Consider the following 15948-nt stretch of genomic DNA (forward strand, 5'->3'; position numbering starts at 1 on the left):
AGTTTGTTGTGCTAAAAAAAAAGATTATAGTAAGAGTTAGACTCTGATGTCCTCCAAACTGCCTAGTTTTACATTTTAACCTTATTGGAAATTTTGACTTGGGCTGTTTCTGCTGGAAGCTTCAGGTGTTGATAAAAAGAGATTCAAATTGTAATGGTAAAGACATTTACAACACCATTCTCCTGCCATAGCCTCCCTTAGAGTCTCGGCACTATAAACTGTTTAGGAACCAAAGAAACCTTTCCTTTCCACATCTGTTTGCTGACTGTACTCTGGCCTCTGGCCTTGGCCACTCTACCTAACCGGTTGTCAGTCCAAACAGTTTTACGCGAAGGGAATCAGAACCACTTTCTGAGTAGGTCTGATTCTCAATATTAAAAATAAGAGCCCCAAAATTTTCTCCTTCTTGTTCAGAAAATTCCCAGAAATCCCCATACTGAAGGTACTAAAACTTGAATTAGTACGACAGTCTAATCTTGAAAACACAGAGCTCTGAAGACTCCATTATGGCTGCCTCACCAGCTCCCTTATTAGCTACTCCTCTACCTACCAATACCAGGACAGATCAGCAGAGCGGCATCTCAGTGTGTGTGTCCTTTCAGATAGGGACATCTGTGTGGCTCTCTAAACCTGGAGAACATTCTGGAACTCCCCGTCTCTGAAAATACGGGAGTCTGAGTCCTAAAGGAGAGTCGCAGACAGCCTTCCTTATAATTGCGAAGCTAAATAGGTCATCAGCTAAATACCCCAGACCTGATCATGCTCATGCATTTTTTTTATCTTTTTGCTTTTGTTTCTTGTATGGGGAAATGTGGTAGGCATTTCCATACTTTATACAAAAGAACTGAGATATGTAAAAGCTATAGGCATTATTATAAAAGTAGTACTAAAGGAAACATACATTGATACCCATCAAATAAAAATATAGAGTAAGACAAGGGAGGCTATGAATTGTAGAAGTATTCTTGGTCACTGAAGTTATTAATAATAAATTTATTTACTGTGCAAAGTGTATACAGCTCTAACACTCAAACCATCTAACTTTCACTATCGGGGAACAAGGAACCTTCCAACTTACCGTAAGATAGATAGCAGATCTTCAAATACCGGTCCAGGCTAACAGCAGTCATGGTAATAAGGCTTCCACAGCCAAAGAAAAATCCGGCCCATCCATACCAGCGGCAGCCAAACCAGCCAAACACCCAGCGGTGGCAGAAGCAAGAGATGATGGTGAACGGCTTGCCTACAACTAGAATACCAAGCGGGTGTCAGAGGAAGTTCATCATTGAAACCTCTCCACTTGTTCAGCTGACTAAGCTGTCCCTTCCTCCCCACAGACAATTTCAAGGTGTGAGTATGTGCATACACACACACACACACACACACACACACACTTCACAGAACTGATAGATTAATAAGATTCTGACAGGCCCACCACAACTCAACGATAAAACCCTGTTGTTGAAGACACAACAGGTCTTGATCACGGACACAAAGTGATCAACTTGGAACTGGGCTGAAAGTTTTCTCCACACTGGGTAGTCTTCACAGTGCTTGAAGGTGCCATGAAGTCGGCAGGGAGACAATTGTTTTTAGCAGTCTTGCTCAGCTGTAGATGATATGATACTATGAGTCTACTGTGCAGTAATGAATAATGTCACAACTGTTATAGGAGTTACCAATTGTTTTCTGATTCACTTTGAAGCCTGCTTCAATAGGAGAGTTTACATCTGAAACTGTAAACTCAATAAACAAGCTGATTGCTTAGGAAGTCTTGGACAATGCGAAGAAGCTACTGCTGTTGTCCTGCTAGAGAGGCATGATACACCTTCTAAATAACTGCTTCTGCCCGTAGACTATAATGTCACTGTCAGTGCCAGCCGAACCAATGTCATTTTGCAGTTAACAGTAGTGACTTCAGGGACAACTGGCAAAAGCACTGAGAATAAATGAGTGCTGAATGTTGGGCTGTCACCTCTTTCTCTCTCTCTTTCTCTCTCTCTCTCCCTCTCAGAACAAGACAGAGCAGAAAGAATATAAGAGTCGCAGGAAGGGATGGGGAGTGGTATGAAATGCTGACATCGTGACAAACCTGTCACACTACTGAGCTCACAGCGCATGTGACTACCTGTACAAGAGCTGGACTAGACTATACCAGGCCTATCAACACCCTCTTATAGAAGGAAGGGAAGGGGCTCTCCTTAAAGATGATAGTTCCTTAGTAGTTGCTGAGGAAGGGAAAGGGACGTCCTTCGGTGGTGTGCCCTGGCAGGGCGCCCGTGCTTCTGTAAGCAATCCTAATGAAAGTCACTGAAACACACACACAAAAGACATGGAAGTAGATGAGAGGCTAAAAGGGACGGGATACGGGACTAGAAAGAAAGACACGGGAATGAGAGAGGGTAACGGGAAAGTGAATATTGTAAAAGTGTATTACGTTCATGTATGAAAGTCTCACATTATTTTAAGATGTGCTAATAAAATCTTTTGAAAACACCTTTCAACTATTTTCCATAAACTATTTTTTCATGAATCAAGTTTGAAATAACTCTGAAAAGTTTTCATTCCTTCCCAATGGCCAAAGGACTTATTAAAAAATTCTTTATTACTTTTCTTACTATCATAACTGTTGCAGACTCCACCTCAAGGATCATAAGAGATGGGACTGCAGAGGGCCATGACGTCAACATGGTCACTTTTAATTTTTTATTAAGGTGGTTAATTTAAAAGCTGAGCAAGAAGGACACTCTATTTACCCTGAAATATTTTAGAGAAAATTTCTCATAAAGCAAAATTTTTCTAAATTAGTTTCCCTTCTTGATTGCCTAAGACTTCATTGTTTTTCTCCCATCCAAAATTAGACTCTCAAGCTTGAGTGTTCAACAAGTGCCTGCAAGAGCAAGCATCCTACAGTGACTTCAGGTGTCCGTTCAATGCACCAACCTTATTGGCAGACTTATAACATGGCCTCTGAAACAGCCATACCCAGCAAGTCAAACAATAGCCCAACAAATGATACCTACCAGTCTTTGATGATGAAAATTCAAGATGTTTACAAACTTCCAGTTCAGAAAATATTTGCGCCCAAATATATTGACTATGGACCCCTGCTGCTGTGACCAGCTACTCCACAAATTGTGAAGTATGCCTCATCTAAGTAGGGGGAAAAACTCAAATAAGACTCCTTTGCCTAGTCTTGAGACTTTTTCTCCTGTTGAATTTTCTTGTCCAACCTTAGTATAAGGGCTTTTGCCTTGTCTTGTGTTTTGCTTTGTCATATTTGGCTGTTGTCTCTTGGTGGCCTGCTGTTATCTAAAAGCAGGTAGAAAGGGAGTGGATCTTGAGGAAAGGGGAGGTATGAGGGAGCTCAAGGGAGAGGCAACTACAGTCAGGAAGTGTTGTGTGAGAAAATAATCTATTATCAGAATAAAAAAGACAATAACACTTAGATTTAGAAATTTTAAATGGAAGGAATTCTAAACTGTGTGTAATACACTGGCTTTCCAAGGCTTCCAATAACTCCACTGTGTAGTTTCATGAATAACAAAGAATGAGAGATTTGAATTCACTTGATTTCTATTTATTGTGTTATGTCAAAGATTTATGCAATGTCACAGATTTACAGAATAATGTTAACTAGAAGTAATCTATTTTTTTCCTTTGTGCAACATCAAAGATTTACAGGATACTGTTAAATGGAAGTAATCATAGTAGGCATCCATGTATTGACAAATTTTAAAACAAATATTTGTAATGGTTTTTGTTGGTGTTGTAACTCAGTTGTTGGAGTATTTGCCTGTTGTACATAATGTTCACAGCATACAAATCAGACATTGTGACATCCCTGTAACTGTAGCACTCAGGAAGTAAAGTTAGAGGATTAGAAGTTCAAGAAGTTAAACTCTACTACATAGTGAGTTCACTGCCATCCTGAGCCATATGAGACCCTGACTCAGAAGAAAAGAAGGAAGGAAAGAAGAAAGGAAGGAAGGAAGGAAGGAAGGAAGGAAGGAAGGAAGGAAGTCTTAAATCTTTCATTATTAAATGCTTTCAAATCAAATGACTTCCTTTGTCATACTAGTTTGTTAAGAATTGTTAACCAGAAATACATCTTGTTTTATTAAAAGCTTTACAATTTCACTTCCCATGAAATTTTATGCACTGATTGTTAGTTTTCTGTTCTCGTTGAAACTTTTGGTACAATCGCTCCTGCAGTGTGAGAGTGAACATGGTTTCTAACACCAGATATAACTTCTTACACTCAGACTTAAGCCCTGAAAAGGAGGACTTGGGAGAGGAAAGGGGGAGGTTATCTCTGGGTATGGTGGTTTTAATAGTTATGGCCCCCACAGACTCATGTGTTTAAAGGCTTGGCCCATAAGGAGTAGCCCTATTAGGAGGTGTGGCCTTGTTGGAGTATGTGTGACCTTGTTGGAGGAAGTGTGTCACTGTGGAGGCAGACTTTGAGATGTCATATGCCCAAGCCACACCTAGTGTGACAGTTCACTTCCTGTTGCCTACGAATCAAGACGCAGAACTCTCAGCTCTTCTTCAGCACCATGTCCACCTGCACACTGCCTTGTCCCACCAGGATGATGATGGACTAAACCTCTGAAACTGTAAGCCAGCCCCAATTTAATATTTTCCTTTATAAAAGTTGATGTAGAAAGGTCATCTGTCTATGTGTACTTTCATTGGTAAATAAAGAAACTGCCCTGGCCTTTTGATAGGCTAGCCCTTAGGTAGGTGGAGGAGACTGAACAGAATTCTGGGAGGAAGAAAGCAGAGTTAGGCAGACACCATGCCTCTACTAATTATACAGTAGTATAGCAACATGTGACCTACCCGGTTGAGAAAGGTACCGAGCCATATGGCTAGCATAGATAAGAATAATGGGTTAATATAAGCTATAAGAACTAATATAAGCTATAAGAACTAATGATGGGCCAATCAGTTTATAATTAATACAGACTCTCTGTGTGATTTTCTTTGGGGCTTGCCAGCTATGGGGTACTGGATGGCACAGAAACCCCAATGAGCAGGCCCCTCATTGTTACAAAAAGTAGTCATGGTCATGATGTCTCTTAGCGGTAATAGAAACCCTGAGATAATGGAAAAAGCCCTATTTTGAGAAACCATGAGCGTTACATACTTTGAATACAGAACTGGAGACTGAAAGACCACAGAGGTGTTAGCCTCAAACATATTTTCTCCATTTTGAATTTATTTACTATGTGTGTGTGTATATACCTATGTATATGTATGTATATGATTAACTGATTAGATAGATAGATAGATAGATAGATTAGATAGGTAGACAGACAGACAGATATTCATTTTACTATTCTCTGTAGTTCTTATCAATGAATACAAAACAGGAATTCAGATATCTCCAGGGAAACAAAAGGATTCAAGGGCATGAAAAATAGGAAGTCTTGGGATTGGAAGGAACTTTACCACTACGGCAATTTTCAAATGTTCTTCCCTCAGGCTCCTGTGATAGCACACATATGTCTGTGCACGTATGCATGGATGTGTGCAAGGATGCACCATCTGTGCATGAATGACTGTGTGCATGAGGGGAGACTGAACAAGGAGGGCCTGACCTCTTTTCAATCAGGAAAAAAATATCTTCTTATTTATGGCTATTTTATAACATCATTTGATGTTTGAAATTGTTTAGGAACACAAAGGGACTAATTAGGAAGGGAAGCACCAGGAATGGGTGAGGGTGAGGGGAAGAAGGAGAGGAGGTATAGGAAGGAGAATCAATGAAAAATTCAAAGACAATCCTACAAGAAAACTCGTTATTTTAGATACTATTTCTAAAAACAAACTAACAAAAATTGTTCAGCAATCACTTCCTTAAGCTCTTTCATTTCCATGTTCTCTTGCAATTTTTCCTTCTCTGTTCATTCTTTGTCTCCCTTGATTGTTGAGTTATCACACATTCAAATATGAGAAAGACATTTTAGTAAATGTAAAGTTCAAACACATGATAGCTATTGTCAATACAAGGGTCAATGTGTTTACAACAAGGCCCAGCAAGCAGGGAGGACACATGACAGAATGATAAATAGGAATTAGTGGGGTGAAGAAAAGTAGTGTTCAGAGACAGACAGGAATCGGTGTTTTACATAGGGAGAGTCGGAATCAGTGAACAGAAGTCTTCTGGCAGAGAAGACAGTGGACTCCAAACTTGTGGAGAACCCCTTGTGTGGCGACCAAAACAGCAGAAAAGACAAACACTGATCTACAGACCAAAACTAGTATAGGTGCTAGATCTCCATCCAGAATAGAGTTTTTATTTGGCTTGGTGTGTGTGTGTGTGTGTGTGTGTGTGTGTGTGTGTTGATTGGTTGATTTTTGAGACAGGACCTCATGTAGCCCAACCTAGGCTCAAATGTATTCTGTAGCTAAAGATACAGGATAACCTTGAAATCCTGATCCTCTTCTCTTCACTTCCCAAGTCCTAGACTCTGAGCACAGCCTGGAGTGGAGGAAGCCTTTGATGTGTCTTGTTGGAAAGGTCATCTACAACGAGAATCTCTTCATAGGTCTATCTGTATGTATGTGTCTGCCTGAGTGTCTGTCTGTCTGTCTCTCCCACAGAGCAGAACGCTCCTCAGCCTGGCTGCTGTTAGAAACACCACAGCTGTTGTTTACATGGCATTTTGCTTTGCCTTTACTATCAATGTCCAGGATTTCAAACCCCTAGCTCAGCTGATACCCTAGGTCTGGAGGGAACTCAGGCAGCGGTTTCCTCTCTCGGCCTCTCCACCTCACGCTTCTGCATGTTCTCTAGTAAGAGCCTTTTGTGCCCAAAACAATGGGCATTAAGTTGCATATATGCAGCGTGTCTGATTCTAGAATGTGCTTCTCCAGTGCTTAGAATGGAAAGCAGCTGGGTAAAGAAAAGAACATTTCTTGGGATGTATTGGAAGAAAGTATATTACAGACAGTCGCCATGACCTAGATTAATCAGAGAAAATTTAAGTGGAAGAAAACACCTTCTGCTGGATTCCTGTAAGAGCATTTAAGGCGGAAGGAAGGATGCCGTTTCTGTGAACTCAGAACAGACAGGCAAGGCTGAGAATAGTTTCAATGTATCAGACCAATTAAGAGTGTGTTTTAATTCAAGCCCAATCCACGTCAGCCTTCAGCAACAGTCAGGTATTACTCACAGGTGAAGGATGTTGCTGAAATGGCAGAGTTCACTAGAACAGACATTTTACACTCAGAACTAGAAAGGAGCCTTACGTGAGCGGATGGAGAAACACCAGACCATTCCTGCTGCTCTAGCGCCATCGCGTGGCCACAGACAAAATGACAGGCACTTTGCAGCCTCACAAAACTCAGGGTTCACAGAGAAAGGGGTTTGGTAATGTATTCTTCTTCTGTTGAATATACACATTATCACGTAAAAACAAACACGTCAAACACTTCACTAAGAGCATGAGACCACCATCAGGTTAACAGATATTTGAATCCCAATAAAGGTTAGGGTACAGCTAGGCAACTCTGGAACTCTATAGAAGGGATGACAAGGGGACACATGCAGAATTACTCTTTCTTAAATGAATCACAGATACTTTCTGCTGAGTTATCTGAAAAGTCTAAGAAGCAGGGAAAAATCCAGTTTTCAACTTTTTCCACATAGAAACTTGCCTAGAAATGCATGAATATGCATACATGGGGTGATGGATTCTGTATCTCTGTGTGTCTGTGTGTGTGGTGTGTGTGCAGGGACACACATTTGTTTAGGCATGTGTGCACACCAAATGTCAATGTTGGTGTCTTCCTCTGCCACCTTATTTGGGGGACCAGGATCTTTCAGAAGCTGGAGTCGAAGCTCCTGGGTGTTCCTGTCTCCAGTTCCCGATGCTGGGGTTATGGCTCTGCCATAGCCGTGGATGCTGAGAATCCAAACTCAGGACTTCAGGCTTGTATAGCAAACACTTCACCCTCTAAGTCCCTCAACCACTAGAAGTAAACTCCCGATAGGCGAACTTTTAAATACCTCACCCACCAGTAATAATGTTTGTGCAGCCAGCTTTAAGGACCATGGAAGCAGAAGCTTGTGACCAGTCCTTAAGTTACAGTTAAGATCACTGCTGGCCCAGTAGTTTTCCTCTCCTCTCACAGTGACCTGTCGCTGTCTTTGGCTGGTGTTTTCCCTTCAAGATACTGTCCTCTTACAGTTTTCCCTAAGAGTGGGAAAGTAGTCATGAAGTGTAAAGCGGTGGACTGCTAGATAGCGAGTCTGTAGTCCAGTGCACTCTGGGATATGTATGGTATCGTGTGTTGTTCAAAATGTTATCCTTAACACTTAGCACGCCTGGGGCACGGCAAGAACACAACAACGGGCTTGGGAAATGACTCCATGTGTAGAGTGCTTGTCATATAAGCGTGAAGAGCAGAGTTCAGATCCTCAGGACCCATGTAAACACACTGGGTGGTCAGCCCATTTGAGGCAAGGATAATGAATTCCCTAAGGCAAACTGGCTAGCTAGAGAAGCAAATTGGAGAGTTATGAGTCCAAGTGAGAAACTCAGCCTCAGTGCCAAAGGTAGGGAAGGATTGAGGAAAACACTGACGTCAACTTCTGGCCTACAAACACACACACACACACACACACACACACACACAAACATCTGCCCGTCCACACACATATGAATATGCTTGCACGCACACATACACATGAATGTGTAACCTTACAAATCTGCTCATATATGTAAAAATGCAAATACACACAAATATATTTGCAGAGAAAAAATAAATAAGGAAGAAAGAAAATATTCAACATCAACAACAAAAATGTAGGCATAGTGCCATGTGACCATGACTCTAACACTCAGGTGGAAGACAAAAGGATGAAGGGTAAGTCCCTCCTCATCTACACAGCACTTCAAGGGACAGCCTAGGTTACAAGAGACCTTTCCTCAAAAGGAAGAGGGCATAAAGAAAAAAATGAGGAAGGAAGGAATAAAAGAATTTTTTGCTTTTATTTTTATACAATATATTTGTTGATGTTTCCCCCTAACTCCTCCCAGAACCTTACTACATCCCCCCAACTTCCTGTTCTCTCTCTAAAAAGAAACAAGTAAACAAAAGACAGACAGAAAGACAGGAATAAAGACAGAAAGAAATAAGGGAAGGAGAGAGAGAGAGGGGAAAGAAGGAAGATGAAAATCAAACAAAAAAAAAACAATTTAAAAAAATGCCAAAATGCGAAGCCCACCAAAAACCATGGAGTTTCTTTTTGCACTGGCTAACTACTCGTGGTTGAAGGGCACTCCACGGAAGAAAATTGTGGGTTTTTTTCCTTTCCCACCTGATATCAGTTTAAAAAAAAATAGCTTCAGAAGAGGGGCCAGGTTGAGAGCAAGAAGTAGAAGAGGCCCCAGGCCTGACCAAAAATAATAGATGTTAAACAATCTCTTTAGCAGACATTTTATTAGCTGTCTGCAAAGACTGCAAATCTGCTTTGGGAAGAGTGTGAGAAGAGTGGGCTATGAGCCAGTGAGTGATTTAGACTGATGTTTTAAACCCACAAAGAAGGAGCAGTGTGGCAGTGTTACCTGATATCCCCAGATCACAGACTGCTAAATTGATAGTCATTATTTCAGCAGGTCTCAGTTTCTTCTTGCGTCTAGAAGACATATAAAGGACATACCCATTTCCGAATGCCGAGAGAATCCCTACAAAGAAAAACAAAATTTCCCATCATTAGAATGAGGGTCAGCACTCCCTTGCATATAACACATTTCTCAATTTCAAAAATGGACACCACAGATTCAGAGGGTAATGAGAGGCCTCTAAATAAAAAATCTAAATTAAGAAGATGAAATAAAAGGCATGAATTGTGAGTGACAGGCAAGGGATGGGTTGCCTCCGAAGGAATAGGAGTCAGGGATTGCAGGACTGAACTTACCCAGACAACGGAACGGCTAACTCCCCGGTTAGGCTCAGGAGGATGTGGGGATCCCAATGGTCAGTTCTTGTACTGGCCCCCAGGGTAGAGTGTTTTCCTTAGCCATTTTTATAAAGTATTGGCTTTGTAAGATCCCCTTTCTTAGAGAAGTGGGATCAACCCCTTAACTGTTTATAAGTCCTGAAGGTAAAGTCAACCCAAGGGGGTGACTTCTGTGCCACTGTGAGCTCCCAAAGGAGCGCCAGCATGTGGGAAAGGTGTGGTCAGAGGTGGCTGTTGTGAACCCCTGGCAAGGGAGGGGTCATCTCTTGGACACAAGCCCCAGGACTTAGACTCCTGAGGTGGTATCTGGAAGTCGGGATGCCTTCAGCTACCGCTGGACTAGGTGTCGAGGGTAAGTGTGTGACAGCTGACAACATGGGCACTCCCCCTCCCACCAAGGGGAGAGAAAGTGACCCTCAACCCACCAGACCTAACAACAACAACAACATACATGTGTTCCCAAGTTTGAATACTCTCTTATTAACGACAAGTTGGTTTGGGTAGCAAAATGAAACTGTTCCAAAGTTCTTACAAACCCAGTTAAAATCCAAAAACACAAAAAAGACCCATTATCTACTGACTGTATTTAAGAAAAGAATACACCTACTTCCATAGCTTAACATGTAGAGTAGATTTCCTCAGGAATTCTTGCTTCATAGTGTGGCTGTGTATAAATGAGAGTCTGGTACAGCTGCCTTCAGTAGTAAGGAATAAGGAAAGCATTAAAGGAGAGGCCCAGAGTTGTCTACTTTAATTTCTATTTTAATTTCTCCACCACAATTCATTTGGGGGCAAGGAAAAAAATGTGTGTCTCTGCTGATGGCATGAAACCACCAGGACCTGCCTGCATTGTGCTTCTAGGAGATGCTGACTCTCTGGAGTCACAGATGCTTAATGGTCCATGAAAGCCTCTTTAGCTTTCTTAAAGCAAAAGGGACGAAAAATTGAAGAAATTGTATAGTCCTAAAGCAAGGCAGATCAAAGGCAACGCCTGTCTCCTAATAAGAAACCATCTAGCAAGGCACACTGGGAAAGGAAAATACAAAAATGGAGCTCTAGAACAATAAAATAAATTCCATCCATTTCATATCCAAAAAAGAGTAAAAAATAATTAAGTATTCACACACAGTCAATTTAAAAGGCTTGTCTCACACTCTTTCACCTGCCCGCATCTCTTGAGAATATTTCTTACTGTGTTTCCTTACACTTTTACTTAACCCTATTTCATAGGGTTTTTTACCCAGTGCCCATCGTGATTTAAAAAATAAAGAATTCTATTAAGTGCCATGTTCCATTGTTTCCACAAGCAACCTTGTCTGCAAATGAACTTTAAGAGAAACTGATCTATTTTTAACACTAAGGAAAACAAGATCAAGACAATGGAGACTATGAGCCAGTCGTTTTTTGGATCCTCAAAATCCTGTATCCTTTGCAGACAAGAAGGATGAGGAGCCTTCCTCTCCAGGATGTCAATCAGGCAGGTGTTAATGTGGAAGAGTGGGGAGTGGAAAATGGGTCTCGCGTTTATTTCTCACGCATGCCAGACTTGCGCTTCTATTTCCATTCTTCAGTTTCCCCTAGATTCCTAGTATTTAACAAGAATGTTGCCCTGTCTGCTTTGGCACCTTAAAAAGGACCTACACATGTGACGATCAGACATGGAGCCAAGTCAAAGACATGGGTCTAGAAAGAGTCCCAGGCCCTCCATTGTCATCCAAACCTACCCTTCTCCCCTCATCCCAGATGATTGTCTGGGACTTCAATTTCCCTCCCTGATTTACCTGACACTCCCTCTGCTTGGGGGATTCTTCATTCAACATCTAATTTCTAAGCTCGACTCAAGAATTTAAATCTGACTTTGATTCCCTTGAACCTAACATGCATAAAGTGAGAACGTCTCTCATCGTCCCACCGATGCTATTGGTCTCTCCTGCTAAAAATCCTTCAACTTAGAAAGAATGGGCTAATAGTTCTCCCGCTGCTACACTGCCGAGAGCCATTTCTCTGGCTGAAGATACTATTTTCAAATCATCCCTTGCAACTGACTGGGTTTATGAAGTGCTTGCTCGTCTGCCTTTTCCAATCACTGAGTTTAATAAAATCGTGATGTGATGTGGACTTACTCTGAGGGAGTCTGTATTCCAGCAAAGGGCTTTTAGTTACTGCTCTGTTCCCAGCCATTTATGGGTAGCAAAGAGTAGGTACTTTATATATTTGTGTTTGAAAGGACAAATTTAAATTAAATGAAAAGTAGCCAAATGCTCACAGTAAGTACAAGGACCCTGGGAATTATTTGGCAATAGAGCACTTCTTTTTTAATATCACGAATTCTTTCCGCCTCAAGCACTGACCATAGAGGGATCTTGAGAACTTTCTAATGGGTTTTTCTAATTTCAGGAATTACATGAAATTCTTCGCCAGTCATAGACAGATGAGAAAAGGGAGAGGAGAGGGGAGGGAGGGATAGTGGAAGGAACAGAGAGAGGAGAGAGAAAGAGAGGTTGATAAACCAGGCTTGAACCAACACCTGAAAATATTAAAGGCATATAAACCTAAAGATGGAAGCTCACCACATGCCCAAACTTAATGTAGCAATTTTAAATTAAATAAATGTTGTAAATATTTGTTTTAAAAAAAACAGGGTATCACTATGCAATTCTGGCTGGCCTGGAACTGTTCTATATAGACCAGATTGGCATCAACCTCACAGAGATCTGCCTGCCTGTGCTTCCCAGATGCTGGCATTAAAGATATGTGCCACCATGCCCAGCCAAATGTTATAAAACTTTATTTTCTGCATTAGTACAATCCAATATAAATATAATGTAAATCAGGAAGAAGAGCTACACATACACTTTAATTTTTTCTGGTAGCCACATTAAGCAACATAAAAACACACAAACAAATTAGTTTTGACAATTTAATATTTAATCTAATCCAGGAATTATGAGTTCAACAGGTACTTTATGTTTCAAATATTTGTGCATTATTTTCCCAGTACTAAGCCTCCAATAGGAGGCATGAATTTTCATTACAATATGCTCATTTGAAAGATAACTGTTTGTGTGCCCAGGAGCCACGGGGGTTGCTGGATGATAATACAGTCTAACATCAGACAGAAGCAACCCTGTGGGAGTTATACACCAAAATCTTTTCACCCTAGATTTGTTTCCACTGATCATCAATGTAATTTTTGTCTTAGCAGCGTCGATAAGGTGCAACATCTAAGGCAGTGTCTACTGTCAATGCTGTCCGGGGCCACAGTTTCCTGGGTTGTGAGAAGAAGAATCTGGAACACTTGGCCAGCAAATGGTCTAAGGGCCATTCTTTCAGGACAGAAATATATTCATTATCACTCTTTTAATATTCACAAAGCAAAGATACTAGTTGAGCAACCAAAATGAAACAATCTCTAGATAAAGAATTCACTGTGAAAGTTCTTTGGATTATCAGTGGAATATTTATCCCTAATGACAGTAACAGTTGTTTTTATGAAACCTTGATTGACTGCCGTTATGCCTACCCACCTTTCCCCACCTCCACCAATCCCCATGTAAGTATCAGAACTGTTTGTGCAAAATCAGCCCAGCCCTGTGACTTCTCTCAATGCAGCCTCTGACACAGAAACGTTATGGAAGCTTACCTATGATTGTTAGGTAAAAGCCAGCCACTAAATCCGCTTCCCAGGAAAGTTTGGAAGCAAAGGGGTCCTCATCTCGAAGATAGTGTGGCAGGCGCTCGTCCTGGGGTGGGGCAGTTTGGTTTAAGGCCATGCTGTCCGCACACCACCGGGGTCTGTAAAGCAAATCAGCAGAGATCTCAACAGATGGAACAGTAAGTCCCTTTGGATCCGCTCACAGACGCTCTGCTTCCTGTACAACAAAAGGTGCACTCCGGGGGCCCCATGGGGGATTAGTGCCCAGGGAGAAAAAGTTCAGCGCCTTTCTTTAATGACGTAAATGCACCAACACTCGGTTGTTCAATTTGCAGTCTGGGCAAGGCTGCATCTTCTCCTCAGGCTTCCTCTGAGCCTTTTCACACCTCCGAAGACTAGCTTGTCCTATCGCTCTTTTGCAAACTTTATAAAGCCCTGAACTAAGAAAAGCCACTGTGTGAAATGCGGGCACGGTGTACACTGTCTGGTTTGTCCAGCGTCTGAGATAGCCCTATCTTCTCCACTCCCTACAGGGTCGGTGAGCTGCAGAATTCTGCTAAGCGGAAAAAACGGGCATTCAGTGCAAAGGAACCTAGGCGCTTCTCTAAATGAAGCTAAGAGGTCAGAGATTGACAGGGTTAACCTGAAAGTTGAGGCTGTTCATGAATGGCTCAGAGATGTGCCCACCTCCATCCACAGCTAAGCGGTTGATGGCTGCTAAGAGAAGGAAAGTCAGTCTTCTTTGGGGATGTGGCCACATGGTCTAGCAGGTTGCCCTGCACCCAACACAAATTAGACTCAGTGTGTTATTTTTAAAAAAGTGGAATCAAGAGGTGGGGGTGATCTGGCAAGAGTTGGAGTGGAATTGAAAGAATTATATATGTACATGAAATTCTCAAAGAATAAATGTAAAAAAAACGTATTAAAAAATTAATGGCTGGAATGCTGGTTCAGTAGTTAAGCACACACAGTACACTTATAGGGAACCCAAGTTTGGTTCCCAGAACTCCGATTCAGTAACTCAGAGTCACCTGTGTCTCAGCTCCAGGAAGATCTGGTACCTCTGACCATGGGCATTAGCACTTACACACACACACACGCACAGATACACGCACACAATCACACACATTCATTCACACAGAGGCAATAATGCACACACACATACTTACACACATACATGCACAAAATCATACATTCATTCACACAAAGATTCACATGCAGAAACATTAACACACACATACATGCATACACATACACACACACACACACACACACACAAAGACATGTTTATGTACCTACACATACATACATACATTCAGACATACAGAGTCACAATCACACATATTTGGGTGATGGGGAACTCCTTTAGCCAATGGCCTTTGAGAGGTTAAACAGGTTGGGTGTGGCCTTGGGCACCAAAATGGTACACAGTGGCTTGCCCTCTGTGTGTGTGTGTGTGTGTGTGTGTGTGTGTGTGTGTGTGTGTGTGTCTCGCCTGGATGCTGTTCGGTTCCTGTTTTCTGGTCATACAGAGGGAGGACTAGGATCTATGAGTCCCCCTTAAATAAAGAACCCCTTATTTTACTTGATTCTCAGTTAGTGTGGGATTAATTTGTTTGCGTTCTCCTTCATATGGGTGTGCACATACACACACTCACACAGAGACACACACACTCGTACATATCCACATACACACGATCACACATTTAAGAATGAAATAAATCACAGGAAAAAAACTATGCCTGTTTAGAAAAGAACTGGGTTTAACTAAGAGACACAAAGTTCAGCCTTAGGAAGCTTTAGATTTTCCTAAAACAGAGAGCAGCTATCCAGGCACTCTCATTCAACCGCAGGATAAGACTCTGAGCAACGAGGACTCCCTCCAAAACACATAGAATTGTGTGTTATTTCTTCTGAATTTTGATTTTGAAAGGTTTGCCAAGAAAACCTGTAAGTGGCACTCAGAAACCTTAAGTCCCACGCTGCCCTCCCTGGAAAGGAGGGGTTGGCGCCTCTGGGAGGTGACCCACACTCTGAGATAAGGACAGTGGGGTGGGGAGTTCTTACTTCCTGGTATATAAAGGAGGGGTTGGCACCTCTGGGAAGTGACCCACACTCTGAGATAAGGACAGTGGGGCGGTGGGGGGGGGTCTTACTTCCTGGTATATAAAGGAGGGGTTGGCACCTCTGGGAAGTGACCCACACTCTGAGATAGGGACAGTGGGGCAGTGGGGGATTTCTTACTTCCTGGTATATAAAGAGGAGAAATGCATCTTCCAAGGGTTCGCTTCAGAGCTAGCTCATTTCACACTGAGCC

The 15948-nt window shown here is 41.9% G+C and overlaps 1 protein-coding gene across 1 annotated transcript in view; it reads right to left on the reverse strand.

Annotated features, from left to right (window-relative positions):
• The window catches only part of Opn5 (opsin 5), a 49672-nt gene extending 35923 nt beyond the window's left edge, over nucleotides 1–13749 (reverse strand). Inside the window, exons 1-3 of the mRNA XM_041655195.1 lie at nucleotides 13620–13749; nucleotides 9582–9701; nucleotides 1079–1249 (exon numbers count right to left, since the gene is read on the reverse strand). Coding sequence (XP_041511129.1) covers nucleotides 1079–1249; nucleotides 9582–9701; nucleotides 13620–13749 — 421 coding nt within the window. The remainder of the gene's footprint in view (nucleotides 1–1078; nucleotides 1250–9581; nucleotides 9702–13619) is intronic.
• Between the last annotated feature and the right edge of the window lie 2199 nt (nucleotides 13750–15948).

Source organism: Microtus oregoni, unplaced genomic scaffold, assembly GCF_018167655.1.
Source record: "Microtus oregoni isolate MIOR12 unplaced genomic scaffold, Mior012 000007F_ref0000211, whole genome shotgun sequence".
NCBI lineage: Eukaryota > Metazoa > Chordata > Mammalia > Rodentia > Cricetidae > Microtus > Microtus oregoni.